We start from the raw sequence: 19530 nt of genomic DNA, 5'->3' as shown, positions 1-19530 counted from the left end.
TTGCCTGGCTGTTGCTATCAATAATGAGATATATCAGTTTTAGTAACAATCTTATGGAAATCTGTAAAGAGAAGAGATAATCACCCGTGTAATGTGATCTCCTTTAGCATCTGTTTGGATGCAATATCTTGTTCCAAGCCAAACAGCCAGGGGTTTATGAAGACAGATTCTGCCAAGACTGTTCCTCAAATACAATAGTCGATTATTTGAAACTTGAATCCTTCCTCTATCCCACAGCCACCCCAAACACTACAATCCCATCTACTATCACTGATGTTCCAACATCTGCCCGCACCTGGTCTCCTGATTCCCGTCCTGTGAAAATTTCACCATGGTTTGTACAATCTGGTCGGTATTGTCCTTGCTCCCTGATAGCAATCTTTCAGCTCCAAGACGTTCAGCGACACACAGCAGGTTCTCAGCGGTGGACCTCCGAACAGTGCTGTTACGGTGGCTGGATAATGAGAGACAAACAAAATTAGCAACGCATTTCGGCAAACTTGTCTTTAACTCTGAAAACAGAAGGGCTATTTCAACTGAAACTTGGAAAGCACACATTTTCTGACCATTGCCACTAAGGCATTGACCGTAAGACCATAAGACATAGGAGCAGAATTAGGCCAGTTGACCCATTGTGTCTGCTCCACCATTCAATCATGGCTGATATGATTCTCATCCCCATTCTCCTGCCTTCTCCCTGTAACTCCTGACCCCCTTATTGATCAAGAACCTTTTTATCTCTGGCTTAAAGACACTCAATGACCTGGCCTCCACAGCTCTCTGTGGCAATTAGTTCCACATATTCACCTCCCTCTGGCTGAAGAAATTCCTCCTCATCTCAGTTTTAAAGGAGCGTCCCTTCACTCTGAGGTTGTGCCCTCGAGTTCAAGTCTCTTCCGCTCATGGAAACATCCTCTCCACATCCACTCTATCTAGGCCTCTAAGTATTCTATAAGTTTCAATTAGATCTCCCCTCATCCTTCTAAACTCTATTGAATATAGACACAGAGTCCTCAACCACTCCTCATATGACAAACTCTTCATTCCTGGGATCATTCTCGTGAACCTCCTCAGGACTCCCTCTAAGGCCAGCACATCCTTCCTTAGATATGGGGCCCAAAACTGCTCACAATATTCCATACGGGGTCTGACCAGAGCCTTATACAGCCTCAGAAGTACATCCCTGCTCTTGTTATTGGGAATTTGAATTAGGAAGGAGTAAGATAGAAGTCGGACTTGATTTAGTTAATGATGGACTGTGAGTTGATCTAAAACTGGTACTTTTGATTGTTGAGAAATATTGATCCTAGCTGTGGTGGATGGGAATATTTGTGGAGCATCCTTCTCCAATTTCTTGTTTAATTATCCACCATCATTCATGACTGGATGTGGCAGGGCTGCAGATTTTCAATCTGATTTGTTTGTCATGGGATCACTTAAATATGTCTAAATGCTGTTTCCGCTGTTTAATCTACTGATGGGCCTGTGTTATAACTACTACGTTGGGCTATCGTTCTTTGGTGTGTCTGCTGCTGCTTCTGCCATGGTCTCCTGCACTCCTAATGGAACTGGGTTGGCTCCTGTGGCCTGATGGTAGAGTGAAGAATGTGCTGGGCCTTGAGGTTACAAATTGGAGTTGAATACAAGTCTACAACTGGCGGTGGCCCACGCTGTCTCATCACTGAACAAATTTGAACTGCTGGCTCAGTTCTGAGATTATTTAATTTAACGCAGTGTCGGGCTCAACACATTGAAGGGTGTCCTCAATGTGAAGATCTCCACAAAGACTCCACAGTCATCACTCCTACCAATATGGTCATGGAAAGATGCATCTGCGGCAGTTAGAGTGGTGAAGATGAGGTCAAGTACCTCCGGGTGGTCTGATTTCCTCCCACAGTCCAAAAGACGTGCTCATTAGGTACATTGGCCGTGCTAAATTCTCCCTCAGTGTACCCGAATAGGTGCCGGAGTGTGGCGACTATGGGATTTTCACAGTACTAATGTAAGCCTACTTGTGACACTAATAAATAAACTTCAACTTCAACTTAAAAATGAGTGTTACCGACAGCAGCGCAGCCAGAGTGACAAGCCATCCATTATCGGAGCTCTTTGTCCCATGTCCCGGGTTGCAAGGTGCCAGGACATTATTTGTCCTGTAATTTGGCAACTTCAAATTTCACTGATGCACAATCCCACTCCCCTCATTTTTGCATCTGGCTCTGACAAAGGGGAGTGATAATGAGAGGTCCACAGGAAGGGGGCAGTTCCTTTCATCAAATCACAGTGAAATTAGCACAAAGAACCACAAAGAAAGGGCAGCACAGTGGCTTTTAGGTGTGGCACGGTGGCACAGTAGTTAGCATTGCTGCCTCACAGCGCCAGGGACCCCGGTTCAATTCCGGCCTCGGGTCACTGTCTGTGCAGAGTCTGCACGTTCTCCCCGTGTCTGCATGGGTTTCCTCCAGGTGCTCCGGTTTCTCCCCACACTCTGAAAGATGTGCTGGTTAGGTGCATTGACCCGAAAAGGCGCCGGAATGTGGCGACTCGGGGAATTTCACAGTAACTTCATTGCAGTGTTAATGTAGGCCTTGCTTGTGACTAATAAATAAACTTTAACACAGTCCAAAGATGTGTGGGTTAGGTTGATTGGCCATTCTAAATTGGCCCTTAGTGTCAGGGATTAGCAGGGTAAATATGTGGGGTGAAGGGAATAGGGCCTGGGTGGGATTGTAGTCAGTGCAGACTCGATGGGCTGAATGGCCTCCTTCTGCACTGTAGGGATTCTATGGTTCTATGAGCCAGTTATTGATGTGCGTATCTGAGACACTCCCTAAATGCCACTTACATATTTACTTACTTTAAGCCACCTGCGATGAGCGCCATCAATGCCCGCGACGGACTCACACTCTCCGCCATGACAGCCAGCGCCTTGACTGCCTCCTCCCGGATGAACTCATTGGAGTCACCTGTCTTGTGAAGCAGGATTCTGGTCACCTCATCCACTTCCTGGTCCATGTTCCTCTTCAGCTGGGAGAAGAGTTCACTGAGGGACAGTATTGCAGAGCGGGCAACCTTGGATCGCAGGTTATTAACCTGGGGAAATCAGAACCTGTTATCAGCATGCAACAAAGTTCGGCCTATCCTGTTCACCAAGACCATACTTCTGGTGCTGTGGAGTTACTGCAATTGAACCAACCAAGAATTTGCACTGAAAAGACTTTTACCATCAGTGGAGTTCGCCTCACCCCATCTGACCACAAGGCAACATTGTGCCAAAATTAGAGGCAGGATCCAAAAACATTTGTTAGCATCCTGATTAGCATAGTCACTGAGCTAATCGCCCCGTTCAAGGGGTGGCCTGAATGGCTGAAATTCTTTGGTATCATTCCAGGAGAGATCCAGCTTGACAAATCACAACATCCAGAAAAGGCTCAGATGCAACATCCGCCCCCACCCCCCATCCAGCACCCATTCCCTGTATCCAACTGTATTAAATTATTCAGAGCTTTCAGCTTCACTCACCCATCCAGAAATCCATAACCTTTACAGATGTACCATAGAAAGCATTCTTTCTGGTTGTATCACAGCTCGGTATGACTCCTGCTCTCTCCAAGACTGCAAGGAACTACAAAGGGTTGTGAATGAAGCCCAGTCCATCACAAAAACCAGCCTCCCATCCATTGACTCTGTCTACACTTCCCACTGCCTCGGCAAAGCAGCCAGCATAATTAAGGACCCCACACACTGCGGACAGTCTCTCTTCCACCTTCTTCCGTCGGGGAAATGATACAAAAGTCTGAGATCACTTACCAAGAACGGCTTCTTCCCTGCTGCCATCAGACTTTTGAATGGACCTACCTTGTATTAAGTTGATCTTTCTCTACACCCTAGCTATGACTGTAACACTACATTCTGCACCCTCTCCTTTCCTTCTCCCCTATGTATTCTATGAATGGTATGTTTTGTCTACATAGCGCGCAATAAACAATACTTTTTACTGTATCCCAATACATGTGTGGTACGGTGGCACAGTGGTTAGCACTGCTGCCTCACAGTGCCAGGAACCCAGGTTCAAATACAGCCTCGGGTCACTATCTGTGTGGAGTTTGCACATTCTCCTCGTGTCTGAGTGGGTTTCCTCTGGGTGCTCCGGTTTCCTCCCACAGTCCAAAGATGTGCAGGTTAAGTTGATTGGCCATGCTAACTTGACCCTAATGCCAGGGGGATTATCAGGGTAAATGTTTGGGGTTACGGGAATAGGGCCTGGGTGGGATGTTGTCAGTACAGACTTGATGGACCGAATGGCCTCCTTCTGGATTGTAGGGAATCTATGATTCTATGTGACACTAATAAATTAAATCAAATCAAAAGAAATCCATATTCCTTATGTTGATCTCTTTTTCTATGTGGAGCTTCCTGCTTTTCCCGAGTCGGAAGTCTGTATGTTGCTGTCCCACTGTCAGATTTATTTGAAGTAATCGTTTAAGACTTACCTGGATAGTCACATGAGCAGTCTGGGAATGGAGGGATACAAACGAATGGTCTAGTTGGACCAAGGAGCGGCACAGGCCTTGGAGGGCCGAAGGGCCTGTTTCCTGTGCTGTACTGTTCTTTGTTCTTTGTTTGTTCTTTGTTTGTCCCAGATTGACCTTTCTTGATAACATTAACAGCTTTCATTTATATAGTGTTTTTGTAACGTGAAGAACATTCAAAGCTCCTTCACAGCTCGGTGTAAGGAAATCTATTCACCATCTTGTATCGCTCTATGCTCATTTCAAGACTTCTATGTATGTTTGGCAGATTCTCCCCTTCACATTCCACTTAATTCCTGTTGTCCATCTGATGCTTTTTCACATCCTGTCAGAAACGGCCTATGTACGTGGAAGAGGACATTTGGCCCATCATACCTTTGCTATCTCTTTGAAAGAGCTAACCAATTAGGCCCCCTTGCCGTTTCCCCAAGCTCTGACACTCCCCTCCACAGAATCAGAGAAACATAGAAGATAGGAGCAGGAGGAGGCCATTTGGCCCTTCGAGCCTGCTCCACCATTCATTATGATCATGGCTGATTGTCTAACTCATTAGCCTAATCTTGCTTTCTCCCCATAACCTTTGATTCCATTCACCCCAAGTGCTATATCCAGCCGCCTCTTGAATACATTCAATGTTTTGGCATCAACTACTTCCTGTGGTAATGAATTCCACAGACTCACCACTCTTTGGGTGAAGAAATGTCTCCTCACCTCCATCCTAAATAGTCTACCCCGAATCCTCAGACTGTGACCCCTGGTTCTGGACTCCCCCACCATCGGGAACATCCTCCTTTCCCCCATTTCCGGTATATAGTTATTTCCCTTTACCACAGAATCTGCCGCCACTGTCCTTTCAGACAGTTCATTCCAGGTCATTCCAATTAGTCCCATTCCCCACTTTGTTCCCCAAAACCCTGTGAATCACTTGCTCTTTTGTGTAAAGGGGCTCTCTTATCTGACCATCCCTGCATCCAAGGAAAGGACAGATATAAAAACGGACCTGCTTTCTTTTAACTTTCTCAGATGCTTACAGACCTACAAAGTCTATATTCTTAAGGTTTCAAATTGAGAGAAAAAGATCTTCGATGGCTGGCATCTCGGAGAAGAGGGGAGCCGGTTTGTGGAAGTGGAACTTCTTTCTGGACACATTACCCACCTCCTTTGTCACTGCCAAGCAGACAGTGTGAAGCCTTGTGAGGAGGAGTTCCTGGTGGAAGCGAGCCAAGCGTCGAACACTGGACAACCCTTTCCTCTTCATCTCCCTGAGTGAGTAAAACCAAAGTCAAAAACCATGGAATTTGCCTTGTATCAGACTGAAGTAAATCTTTCAAATCTCACACAGTCCATTAAGTTAAAGCTTTGACCACACTAAAGAACAAAGAACAAAGAAAAATACAGCACAGGAACAGGCCCTTCGGCCCTCCAAGCCTGCACCGATCATGATGCCTGCTTAAACTAAAACCGTATGCACTTATGGACTCCGTATCCTTCCATTCCCACCCTATTCATGCATTCATCTAGTTGCTCCTTAAATGCCGCTATCGTACCTGCTCCCACCATCTCCCCGGGCAGTGTGTTCCAGACATTCACCACCCTCTGTATAAAAAACTTGCCTCGCACATCTCCTCTAAACTTTTCCCCATGCACCTTAAACCTATGTCCCCTCGTACTTGACTTTTCTACCCTTTTCTACCCTAGGAAAGAGCATCTAACTATCCATATAGATAAAGATATGGACTTGATGTATTAGGACAGGTTTCACAAAGCCTGGCCTTGCACGTAGCCAATGACCTCCCGCATACTTTCTCTCAGTTGATGTTTTGTGGTTAGAAAATTGTAATATCCTAACTATGTTAAGGGTTGTGCGTTTTAAACAAAAAGAAAAGAATGTGTTTTTTTAAATTCATTCGTGGGACATGAGCGTCACCGGCTGGCCAGCATTTATTGCCCATCCCTAGTCACCCAGGGGCAGTTGAGAGTCAACCACATTGCTGTGGCTTTGGAGTCACATGTAGGCCAGACCAGGTAAGGGTGGCAGATTTCCTTCCCTAAAGGAGATTAGTAAACCAGATGGGTTTTTGCAACAATTGACAATGGTTTCAAGGTCATCAGTAGATTCTTAATTCCACATATTTTTTATTGAATTCAAATTCCACCACCTGCCGTGGTGGGATTCGAACCCGGGTCCCCAGAACATTAGCTGAGTTTCTGGATTAATAGTCTAGTGATAATACCACTAGGCCATCACCTTCCCTGGACATGTAGATTCAAAAATACAACAGATTTTATTGAAAGAAATGCTGTCTGGACAGAGAGTACAAACTGGAGCCAAAGGCAGGAGCCTCTGGAACACCCCAATGACATCACCATCAAATCATGTGATTAGCTCTTAACTGACCAACCTGCCAGGGTCAGGGTGATGGATAAGAGAGAAAATGGGTAAATGACTGCAATAGGCCTTACAGACCTCCTGAAACAAAGGCTGGGGTACTCTGGTCTACGCTGCCAGCAAGAACGGAGAATTTGGTGCTCAACCAAAACTCCATTCACTGCAGCGGGACTGGACAATCCCAGCCATGGGCGAGATCGGAAAATTCCGACCACAGTAAGACCCTTCATTATCCCCATCATTCTTTCCTTTATATTGTTCGCAATGGTGACAGGGCCTAAGGCAGCCCTCCCTGTGATTTTAAATGGAAACCCATACTCCCATAGCAAACTTATGCCTAACACTGCAAGAGAACATGTTTAGAAAAACTTCACTCATAGGATGTGGGCATCACTGGCTAGGCCAGCTTTTATTGTCCATCCTTATTGCCTTTGAGAAGGTGGTGGTGAGCTGCCTTCTTGAACCGCTACAGCCCTGTGATGTAGGTACACCCACAAGGCTGTTAGGGATTTCCAGGATCTCGACCCAGAAACAGTGAAGGAACAGCAGTATAGTTCCAAGTCAGGATGATGGAGGGGAACCACCAGGTGGTGGTATTCCCACACATCTGCTGCCCTTGCCCTTCTAGATGACAGCAGTCATGGGTTTGGAAGGTGCTGTCTCAGGAACCTTGGTAAGTTCCTGCAGTGCATTTTATCGATGGTACACACTGTTGCCATAGTGCATCAGTGACGGAGGGAGTGAATGTTTGTGGATGGGATGCCAATCAAATGGCGTTGAGTTGCTTGAGCGTTGGAGCTGCACTAATCCAGGCAAATGGAGAGTATTCCAACACACTCCCAATGTGTGCCTTATAGATAGGCTTTGGGGAATCAGGAGGTGAGTTACTCCTAGCCTCTGACCTATTCTGGTAGCCACAGTATTTATATAGCTAGTCCAGGTCAATTTCTGGTCAATGGAAACCCCCAGAACATTGATAGTGGGGGATTCTGTGATGGCAATGCCATTGAATGTGCAGGAGTGAGGGACAATTGATGGGGAATGAACCATGTGATATACCTCCTCTTTTGCATCTTATTCAAATATACTTGCCCATATTAGGGTGAATATAGAATCACAGAATCCCTACAGTGCAGAAGGAGGCCATTCGGCCCATCGAACCTGCACCGACCACAATCCCATCCAGGCGCTATTCCCGTAACCCCATATATTTACCCTGCTAATCCCCTGACACTAGGGTCAATTTAGCACGGCCAATCAACCTAACCCTCACATCTTTACTGACATTTTCCTTCATTCCCAGCTGAAAGCTCTGTAAATACCGGGGAGCTGCCAGACTGGCTCCCCATTGCACATTCTGCCCCTTGCACAGAGTGAGGGGAAAACCCTGTCTAGATTCTTTGACTCAATTTTGTTTCAGCTGCCATGAAATACGGAATACTTTTAAAATCAGGAGTGCGTCTGACCAGTCATTGTGAGCCAGCAGTTTCAGCGCCTCAGTCAATCCCTGCTCCTGACGGGAGAACGACCTCATCTCCAGGAATTCCTCCTTGTCCGTTCCCTCCTCTCCTTCCGGGGAATCCAGGGGGAGGTCAGGCAAAGAGTGAGCTGGGAACAAACATGTCAGATAGAGTCACAGCAGCCAGTCTCAGAAGAAATACAAATCCATACACAGGTAGATAGGGTAACTCCACTGGCTCAGATCAATGTAGTTAGCCGTCTACTGTCTGGGCAGTCACATGATGCAACCTTAATGGACTAATCATAGAATCAATCTCTATCAATTAGTCCACAACAGACCCAGACGTGACGTGAGGAAAAGTCCAATGGTGGGTAACTTTGGAAAGCATAGGTCCAAAATCACCTATTCCTCTCAAACACACCAAACTTACCAGATAGAAACACAGAATGGTTTTAGCTTGGAAGCTGCCATTCAGCCCATTGCGTCAGTGCTGACTCTCTGCAAAAGCAACTTAGCCAGTCCCACTCACCCGCCCTTTCCCTCTGCAAATCTGACCCTTAGGTTCATATTCCTTTTGAAAATCACACCTGCCAACACCACTTTCTCAGACCGGATATTCCAGATCTTAAACCACTCACTGCATAAAGGAAGTTCTCACAAATTTGTGTCTTCTGGTTCTCAACTCTTCCACCAATGAGAGTAGTTTCTTTCTACCTACTCTGGCCCAAGCCCTCATGGCTTTTTGAACATTTCCATTAGATCTCCTGTCAACTTTCGCTTCTTCTCTAAGGAGAACAATCTTCACTTCTCCAAACTATTCACCTGACTGAAATCTCTCATTCTCAGCAACATTTGTGTGAAATGTTCTCTCTAATGCCTTTGCATCCTTTCTAAAGTGTGGTGCCCAGAAATGGACACAATACTCCAATTGGGGCCGAACACCTTCCTTGCTTTGATGCTCTGTGCCTCCAATTGTAAAACCCCGATCCTGGATGCTCCTTTAAGCACTTTCTCACCCTGCCCCATCACCTTCAATAATTTGTGCACATGCACTCCGAGGTCTCACTGTCCCTGAACCTATCACCACTTTCAGAATTGTACCATTTATTTTCTGGTGCCCCTCCTCATTCATCCAACCAAAACGTATCACCCAAAACTCCACCTGTCACTTGCCCGCCCATTCCACCAACCTGTCTATGCCCACTTGAAGTTTATCGCTTGCTTCGCAACACTCCCAGGTTTTGTGACATCTGTAACTTTTGAAGTTGTTGCTGTATGCCCAAGATCGGAAAAAAAAATCATTGACCACTATTCTCTAGTTTGCTGTCCCAAATCCCTCATGCACTTTATCCAAAACTATTATTTTCTGAAATGGAACCTATCTAATTTGAATAGATCAATACTAATTGCTATCACCATCTCACCAGAGAGTCTGTTTCATTAATTGGCCACTTACTCACTGAAATGTTTTCCACCAATCGGTTTTGAACCCACAACCTCTCAACATGCAGGCTGAGTCTGCTGGTTTGGGATGAAGTGATGTATCTTGTCATGGTTCATAGAATCATAGAATCCCTACAGTGCAGAAGGAGGCCATTTGGCCCATCTAGTCTGCACCAACCAGAATCCCACCCAGGCCCTATCCCCATAACTCCATGTATTTATCCTAGCTAGTCCCACTGTGATGAAGGGTCAACTTAGCATGGCCAATCCACCTAACCCGCACATCTTTGGACTGTAGGAGGAAACCAGAGCACCCAGAGGTCTTGGCCTTTTGGCTAAGATCAAGTGTAGTTTTGGCATCCTGCACTTGATTGAAGTCATGATGGTACACTGAGGCTTCATTTGAAGCAATTTTTTAAAGCAGCATCTCGGCCTTTTGGCTAAGATGCAAATGAGATCGAGCCTTGGAGAAGATGCAATGCCTGCTCCAATCAGCTTGGATCATGTAGATCAAGACCAAGACAGGAAGCGGTGAGCCTGTCTTGTCAGCTTGGATCTGGGATGTCTCACTTGCTAAGACTTTGAACTAGACTTTGAGTGGATTGAATTGGATATAAACAAAAAAAACCCATGCAGACATGGGGAGAATGTGCAAACTCCACACAGACAGTGACCTGAGGTGAGAATCAAACCCAGATCCCTGGCACTGTGAGGCAGCAGTGCTAACCACTGTGCCACCATGCCGCCCATATTATCTGAGTCATATTATCTGAATCCCCAAACTATAAACAGCTCACCTATGAGCCTTCCCTTTTCCGATGAGAATGTGCCCAATCTGGGCTCTGTAATGGTTGTGATTACAAACACCAAGGTGAGGGACATTAGTTTGCAGGAAGAGAATATTTTCCATTCTGCGGGGAGTCCTACAATGTATGAGTGATCTGCCCCACCTTCCAAGAAGAGAAAGGATAATTGCCACATTGGAAACACCACCATGTGCAGGTCCTTCTCCAAGCCACACATCATTCCAAATTACAATATATTGTTGTTCCTTCAATGTCACTGGAGCTCCCTTCTTAACAGCACTGTAGGTATACACACACCACGTGGACGGTAGTGGTCCAAGAAGGTGGCTTACCATAGCCTTCTCAAGGACAAATAGGAATGGGCAACAAATGTTGGCCTTGCCACTTCAAATGAACAAAATAATTGTGGCCTAATCTATCACTTCCTTTTTAACTATTTCATGGGATGTAGGCATCACTGGCTGAGCCAGCATTTATTGCCCGTCCCCAATTGTCTTTGGGGAGCAGTTAAGAATCAACCTGCTGTGGATCTGGAGTCACATGTAGGCCAAACCAGATAAGGACAGCAGATTTTCTGCTTTCATGGCTGTCCTTGGACTTTTAACTTCATATTTTTATTGGAATTCAATTCATGAATTTAAATCTGCTGTGGCGGGATTCGAACCCAGGTCCTGGGTTACCCTGGGTCTCGGGATTACCAGTGCAGCAACAGTATAACTATGCCACTGTCTCCCCCTCAGATCCCCTCCAGCTCCCCCAGAGATGCACTATGAACAAATCCAGCTGAGTGGGCAGCACGGTGGCATAGTGGTTAGCACTGCTGCTTCATAGCACCAGGGACCTGGGTTCGATTGGGTCACTGTCTGTGCGGAGTTTGCATGTTCTCCCCGTGTCTGCGTGGGTTTCCTCCGGGCGCTCCGGTTTTCTCCCACACTCCAAAGATGTGCAGGTTAGGTGCATTGGCCATACGAAATTCTCCCTCAGTGTACCCGAACAGACTCCGGAGTGTGGCGACTAGGGGATTTTCACAGTAACTTCATTGCAGTGTTAATGTAGGTCTACTTATGACACTAATAAATAAACTTTTTAAAAAAACTTCAGACATTGCTGGTTAAATTTGACCATTTTCTTACCTGAGAAATGTCGCGACGTGTTGTAGGTCTGAGTAATATTTGGGATATTTGGTAACGAGGGACGATTGATTCGTTTACGCAGTGAGCTGCCATTATTGAGAGCAGAGCTGAGGCTGACCTTACTGAATTCCTTACTGTTCAGCAACTCTGGAACTGCACAGAAAGAGACAGGAATGTGGCACGTTCTGGTCATTGCAATGCATTGTTATATTCACTACACCTTACAAACATATGAAATAGAGGCAGAAGTAGGCCATTCGACCCCTCAAGACAGCTCTGTCAATCAATAAGATCATGGCAGATCAGTTTGCATTGAGTTCCACATTCCCCATCTAGTCCTGATAACCTTTCATTTATCGAAACTTAGAAGATAGGAGCAGGAGGAGGCCATTCGGCCCTTCGAGCCTGCTCTGCCATTCATCACGATCATGGTTGATCATCCAACTCAATAGCCTAATCCTGCTTTCTCCCCATAACCTTCGATCCCATTCACCCCAAGTGCGAAACAATCCTAACCTAGTCAATCTATCCTCATACATCAGTCCCGCCATCCCCGGAATCAGCCTGGTAAACCTTCACTGCACTCCCTCGAGGACAAGAACATCCTTCCTCAGAAAAGGAGACCAAAACTGCACTCAATACTCTAGGTGTGGCCTCACCAAGGCCCTGTATAATTGCAACAACACATCCCTGCTCCTGTACTTGAATCCAAATTATACTGCATCTGCTTTTGATTTGCCCACTCACCCAACCTGTCCAGATTCTCTTGCCCAATAAGAATCTATTTACCTCTGCCTTAAAAATATTCAGTGACCCTCAAACTCCACCACCCTCTGAGAAAGAGAGTTCCAAAGTCGCATAACCCTCTGAAAGAAAAAGATTCTCATCATTCCTGTCCTAAAAGGGCAGCCTCTAATTGTAAAACAGTGCCCCCTTAGTTCTGGACTCACCCACAGGAGGAATGTCCACCGTGTCAATACCGTTCAGGATCTTATATACTTCAATCACCCTTCTAAACTCTAGTGGAAACAAGCTCAGCCTTTCTGACCTATCTTTGTAAGACAACCCACTCATTCTAGGTCTAGCAGACCTCCTCTGGACTGCCTCCAGTGCATTTACATCTTTCCTTAAATAAGGAGACCAAAACTACTCATTGTATTCAAGATGAAGTCTCACCAATGTTCCATATAACTGAAGCATTACATCCTTACTTATATGTTCAATTCCTCTCATACAGTAAAGTATTCCATTAGCCTTCTAGATTACATGGGGAGGTGATGGCATAGAATCATAGAATTCCTACAGTGTAGAAGGAGGCCATTTGGCCCATCGAGTCTGCGCCGATTCCACAATCCCATCCAGGTCCTATCCCCATAACCTCACATATTTACCCTGCTAGTCCTCCTGACACAAAGGGGCAATTTAGCACGGCCAATCAACCTAACCCAGACATCTTAGAAGTGTGGGAGGAAACCGGAGCACCCGGAGGAAACCCATGCAGACACGGGGAGAACGTGCAAACTCCACACAGACAGTGACCCAAGGCCGGATTTGAACCCAGGTCCCTGGCGCTGTGAGGCAACAGTGCTAATCACTGTGCTACCATGCCGCATAGTGGTATTGTCACTGAACTAGGAATCCAAAAACTCAGCATAATGCTCTGGAGACCTGGGTTCAAATCCCAACATAGCAGATGGTGAATTCAATAAAAATCTGGAATTAAAAGTCTACTGATGACCTTGAAGCCATTGTCGATTGTCGTTAAAAAAAAATATAGGCGTAAAGCAGATGTTTCCCCTTGTTGGACATTCTAGAATGAGAGGCCATAGTTTTAGACTAAGAGGTGGTAGATTTAAAACAGAAATGGGGAGGAATTGCTTCACTTAAAGTGTCGTGAAATCTGTGGAATTCTCTACCCCAGATGGTGGAACACTAAACAAATTTGAGGAGATCTATAGGTTTTTAATCAGTAGCGGGGTGAAGGGTTATGGTGAGTGGGCAGGAAGGTGGAGATGAGATCTGCCATGATCGTGTTGAATGGCAGAGCAGACTCGAGGGGCTGAATGGCCTACTCCTGCTCCTGGTCCTTTTACATGAGGATGCCTAAATCCATCTGCTCCTCAGCATTCTGCAGCCATTCGCCATTTGAGTAACACTCTGCTTTTTTATTCTTGCTGCTAAATTGAACAACTTCACACTTTCCCACATTGTCCACCATCTGGCAGATTTTTGCCCATTCATTCAACCTATCTATTTCCTCCTGCAAACTCCATCACCGGAATTATCCCCTCCTGCCCGCCACGGGAATCGGGCAGGACACGGACTATGTAAAGGTCCATTGACTTCAGACGGGATTTTCTGGCATTGGGGTGAGCACGGCCGGAAAATCCCGCCCCACACATTCTCTTCACAACATACCTTCCTTTGAGTCATCTGCAAATTTAGCTATGAAGCCTTCGCTCCCCTCATCTAAGTCATTGATGTAAATTGTCAGAAGTTGAATCTCAGCACAGACTCCTGTCACAATGTGGCAATCAGAAAAAGACCTATTTATGCATACTCTCTTTTCTGCCAGCCAGCCAATCTTCTATCCATGCTATGTTACCCCTACGCCATAAGTTTTTATTTCTTGCAAGAAGCTTTGAGGGGGGAGCTATACAATAAATGGCAGAACCATCAGGAGTATAGACACACAGAGGGATCTGGGTGTACAAGTCCACAGATCCTTAAAGGTGGCAGCACAGGTGGAAAAGATGGTGAAGAAGGCATATGGCATGCTTGCCTTTATTGGACGGGGCATAGAGTATAAAAGTTGACATATGATGTTGCAGTTATATAGAATGTTGGTTAGGCCACATTTGGAATACTGCGTCCAGTTCTGGTCGCCACACTCCCAGACGGACGTGGAGGCTTTGGAGAGAGTACAGAAAAGGTTTACCAGGATGTTGCCTGGTATGGAGGGTATTAGCTATGAGGACAGATTGAGTAAACTAGGGTTGTTCTCCCTGGAAAGACGGAGGTTGAGGGGCGACCTAATAGAAGTTTATAAAATTATGAAGGGCATAGATAGGGTGAACAGTTGGAAGCTTTTTCCCAGGTCAGAAATGACAAACACAAGGGGTCACAAGTTCAAGGTAAGAGGGGCAAGGTTCAATACAGATATGCGGGGGACGTATTTTACACAGAGGGTGGTGGGGGCCTGGAATGCACTACCAAGCAAGGTGGTTGAGGCAGACACGCTAGGATCATTTAAAACTTATCTAGATAGCCACATGAGCAGACTGGGAATAGAGGGATACAAACGGATGGTCTAGTTAGGAACACATGATCAATGCAGGCTTGGAGGGCCGAAGGGCCTGTTCCTGTGCTGTATTGTTCTTTGCTCTTTGTTCTTTGTGGCACCTTATCAAATGCTTTCTGGAAATCTAAGAACCAGATATTTTCAGGCTCCACTCTATCCATAGCAGGTATTACTCCTTTAAAGAACTCTAGTAAATTCACAGAATCATAGAATCCCTACAGTGAAGGAGGAGGCCATTCAGCCCATTGAGCCTGCACCGACAACAATCCCACCCAGGCCCTATCTCTGCAACCCCACATATTTTCCCCACTAATCTCCCTGACACTGAAGGGCAATTTATCATGACCAATCCACCTAACCTGCACATCTTTGGAGTGTGGGAGGAAACCGGAGCACCCGGAGGAAACGCACACAGACAACATGCAAACGCCGCACAGACACAAGCCAGGAATTGAACCCGGGTCCCTGGCGCCGGGAGGCAGCAGTGCTAACCACTGTGCCACCTTGCTGCCCTTCCTTTGGCTAAACGTGATTTCCCTTTAATAAAATCATGCTGATTCTTCCCAATAACTTAAGCTTGTCTACATTCTCAGCAATAACCTCTTTAGTGATCGATTCTAACACCTTCCTCACAAGAGGTGTAAAGCTAACTGGCCTATAATTTCTGTTTCCTGCCTCCCTCTCTTCTTGAAGGTTTATATTTGCTACTCCCAGTCTCCCAGTTCCAGATTTTGCAAAATTAACACCTATTATTTCATTAGCCACCTCTTTTAAGACCCGAGGATAACCATAAGACCCAGCCACAGAAGGCTGTGGAGGCCAGGTCATTGAGTGTCTTTAAGACAGAGACAGAGGGAAGATTTGCACAGCTATGGGGAAAAGGCGGGAAAGTGGAACTCGCTGAGTAGCTCTTACAAGGATTTGGCACAGCCACAGATGGGCCAAATGGTTTCCTTCTCTGCTATAACTGCAGGATTGCATGGGCTGCATGGTGGCACAGTGGTTAGCACTGCTGCCGCACAGCACCAGGGGCCCAGGTTCAATTCCGGCCTCGAGTCACTGTCTGTGTGGAGTTTGCACTTTCTCCCCATGCGTGGGCTTCCTCCGGGTGTTCCCGTTTCCTCCCACATTCCAAAGATAGGACCATGAGACATAGGTGCAGAATTAGGCCACTCGGCCCATCAAATCTGCTCCACCATACTGAACACAGCTGGATTTGTTCATAGTGCATCTATGGGGGAGTGGTGGGGATCTGATTGGGAGACAGTGGCATAGTTGTATTGTCGCTGGGCTGGTAATCCCGAGATTACCTATAGGGTAATGCTATAAGGATGTACTTCTGAGGTTGTATTAGGTTCTGGTCAGACCCAATTTGGAGTATTATGAGCAGTTTTGGACCCCATATCTAAGGAAAGATGTGCTGACCTTGGAAAGGGTCCAGAGGAGGTTCACAAGAATGATCCCTGGAATGAAGAGCTTGTCATATGAGGAACGGTTGAGAACTCTGTGTCTGTACTCATTGGAGTTTAGAAGGATGAGGGGGGGTCTTACTGAAACTTACAGGATACTGCGAGGCCTGGATAGAGTGGATGTGGAGAGGGTGTTTCCACTAGTAGGAAAAGCGAGAATCAGAGGGCACAACCTCAGGCTAAAGGGATGATCCTTTAAAACGGAGATGAGGAGGAATTTCTTCAGCCAGAGAGTGGTGAATCTGTGCCGCAGAAGGCTGTGGAGGCCAGGTCATTGAGTGTCTTTAAGACAGAGATAGATAGGTTCTTGATTAATAAGGGGATCAGGGGTTATGGAGAAAAGGCAGGAGAATGGAGATGAGAAAAATATCAGCCATGATTGAATGACGGAGTAGACTCGATGGGCCGAGTGGCCTAATTCTGCTCCTATGTCATATGGTCTTATGGTTTTATAACAAAATATTTTTGTCTTACCTTGAGCCATCGCTACAAATTTAATCTTTCTTGTGTCAAATAACTAAAATCCAAGCCGCATTATAAAAACTAACACATGCCTCTTGCATATATGATACTGTAGTAGTTATGGTAATATACTTAAAACCTGGAGATTGTGAGTTCAAAGTCTATCATGATAAATTAAAAATTGAATTCAGTAAATCTGGTAACTTGTAGACTAATATGTTGCCGTGTCAATGGCTAGATGTTTAAGTTTTTAAGTTTATTTATTAGTGTCACAAGTAGACTTACATTAACACTGCAATGAAGTTACTGTGAAAATCCCCTAGTCACCACACTCCGGCACCTGTTCGGGTACACTGAGGGAGAATTTAGCATGGCCAATCCACCTAACCAGCACGTCTTTCAGACTGTGGGAGGAAACCGGAACACCTGGATGAAACCCACGCAGACACGAGAAGAACGTGGAAACTCCACACAGACAGTGACCCAAGCCGGGAATCGAACCCGGGTCTGTAGCGCTGTGAGGCAGCAGTGCTGACCACTGTGCCACCGTGGTATTTATTCCTCTTCTTCCGTACCTTTGGTAACTTTTTAAAAATATATAACATATCGTTTTTTTGTTCCTATTGTTTCTAAGCACATCACCATGATATTGGTGCACAATAAAATGCATTCCACACAGAGGTGGAAAATATTATAAAAAGGTTGTTCAGCAGCTAAGATGAGCTAAGTTTAGATTTACGTCACATAGTTCAAATTCCACAATCTCCCTCTTCCCCCTAAAACCACCTCATCATGCCCCCTTCCGTTGAACCCCCAAATTTTCCCTTCATCTCCATTTCCTCCCCCAAATTGCTCTTCCTCCGTGCAGCCCACCCCAATCTCCCCAATGATTTCTGTCTGGTTACCAGGGAGAGAGCCACTCCGAGGGTCGATCTCCTGCAGTCGGTCTCTGAGCTGCTGCGTCAGCTCTCTCTCTTTCTGCTGCTGTCGCTGCTCCATCTCTTCCCTCCGTTTCTGACGCATCTTCTCCTGCGCTGACTTTGAGATTGTCACATGGCATAACTGTGGCAAATGGGTGGGGGGAAGAGTAAGAGGTTTAGCGGTGAATCACTTAGACTTGGAATTTCAATTCCTGCAGGGGGTTCAACATATTCCAGACAAAGTTGGGAAATCAGAACTTAGCGAAACATGGGAATTAGGAGCAGAAGTCGGCAAATTCAGCCCTTCGAGCTTGCCCCGCCATTCAATCAGATCATGGCTGGTCTCTCCCTGGTCTCAAGTCCACCTCCCCACCTGTTCCCCATATCCCTTTATCCCTTTTTTTATTAGAAATATATCTATCTCCTTCTTGTAACCATCCAACAATTCAGACTCCCTCATAGACAGAGTGACCAATTGCTCAGAAGAGGCCGACTTAATGCGACAGACAATGCGTTCCAGATCAGATAAACAGGAATATTCGCCATCCCCTGGAAAATGAAAGGGGGGAGAAGAGAGAATCCATAGAACCTCTACAGTGCAGAAAAGGCCATTTGGCCCATCTAGTCTGCATCAGCTCTCTGAATCGCCCCCCTTCCCCCCCCCCAACCTCCCCACTATCCCCCATCTCTGTAATCCCACACATTTACCATGGTTAATCCATCTAATCTATACATCTTGACAAACTTGAAGGAACACAATTCTTCAAGGACGCCCAACAGCAAGAGGAGACCTGGAAAAGGAGCCTGAGAAAGAAATCCCAGCCGCCTGGAGTCCAAGGACTGAACCCACTTCCCGGAAACACCCGCCAAGTGTGTGGTCACAGATGCGGCTCGAAGATCGAGCTCATTAGCCATGCAGGAATGCACAGAACCCGTGACCAGTAACACAGTTTCTTTGGTGGACAATCACACCCATTAGCGAGTGATCACAGAAAACTGACAGATTAATTATTATTCAAGTGTCCTTAATATCCAGGGAAAATGCAGCGCACTTATAACAGCTCTCAGGAAGAATGTTTTCATTCAGAATAAAGCTTTTATAGAAATAATAGAATTCCTACAGTGCAAAAGGAGGCCATTTGGCCCATCAAGTCTGTACCAACCACAATCCCCACCCAGGCCCTATCCCCATAACCCCACATATTTACCCTTCTAATCCCCCTGACCTTCACATCCAGGGGGGACTAAGGAGCAATTCAGCATAGACATTCCACCTAACCCTCACATCTTTGGACTGTGGGAGGAAACCAGAGCACCTGGAGGAAACCCACGCAGACACGGGGAGAACGTGCAAACTCCACACAGACAGTGACCCAAGCCAGGAATTGAACCCAGGTCCTTGGAGCTGTGAGGCAGCAGTGCTAACCACTGTGCCACCGTGCTAACCATTGTGCCACCGTGCTAACCACTGTGCCACCGTTCCACCCAACCGCCCGTGCCGTTATGGAATACTCTGGCATTAAAGACAAAAACTATTATGGCTGTTCAAAATCCAATTTGGGATAGAATACTGGAGGCATCAGTCTCAAGTGTCAAGATAATTTTTGCCTTTG

General features: G+C 46.0%; 1 protein-coding gene across 1 annotated transcript in view; it reads right to left on the bottom strand.

Annotated features, from left to right (window-relative positions):
* The window catches only part of LOC144493955 (TOG array regulator of axonemal microtubules protein 2-like), a 102024-nt gene that overhangs the window by 25071 nt on the left and 57423 nt on the right, over positions 1-19530 (bottom strand). Inside the window, exons 10-15 of the mRNA XM_078213530.1 lie at positions 17903-18059; positions 11766-11918; positions 8388-8529; positions 5689-5794; positions 2858-3093; positions 296-454 (exon numbers count right to left, since the gene is read on the bottom strand). Coding sequence (XP_078069656.1) covers positions 296-454; positions 2858-3093; positions 5689-5794; positions 8388-8529; positions 11766-11918; positions 17903-18059 — 953 coding nt within the window. The remainder of the gene's footprint in view (positions 1-295; positions 455-2857; positions 3094-5688; positions 5795-8387; positions 8530-11765; positions 11919-17902; positions 18060-19530) is intronic.

This window comes from Mustelus asterias, chromosome 5 (assembly GCF_964213995.1).
Source record: "Mustelus asterias chromosome 5, sMusAst1.hap1.1, whole genome shotgun sequence".
Lineage (NCBI taxonomy): Eukaryota > Metazoa > Chordata > Chondrichthyes > Carcharhiniformes > Triakidae > Mustelus > Mustelus asterias.
Note: the sequence above shows the minus strand (reverse complement) of the source record. Positions and strands in the feature narration are given on the sequence as shown.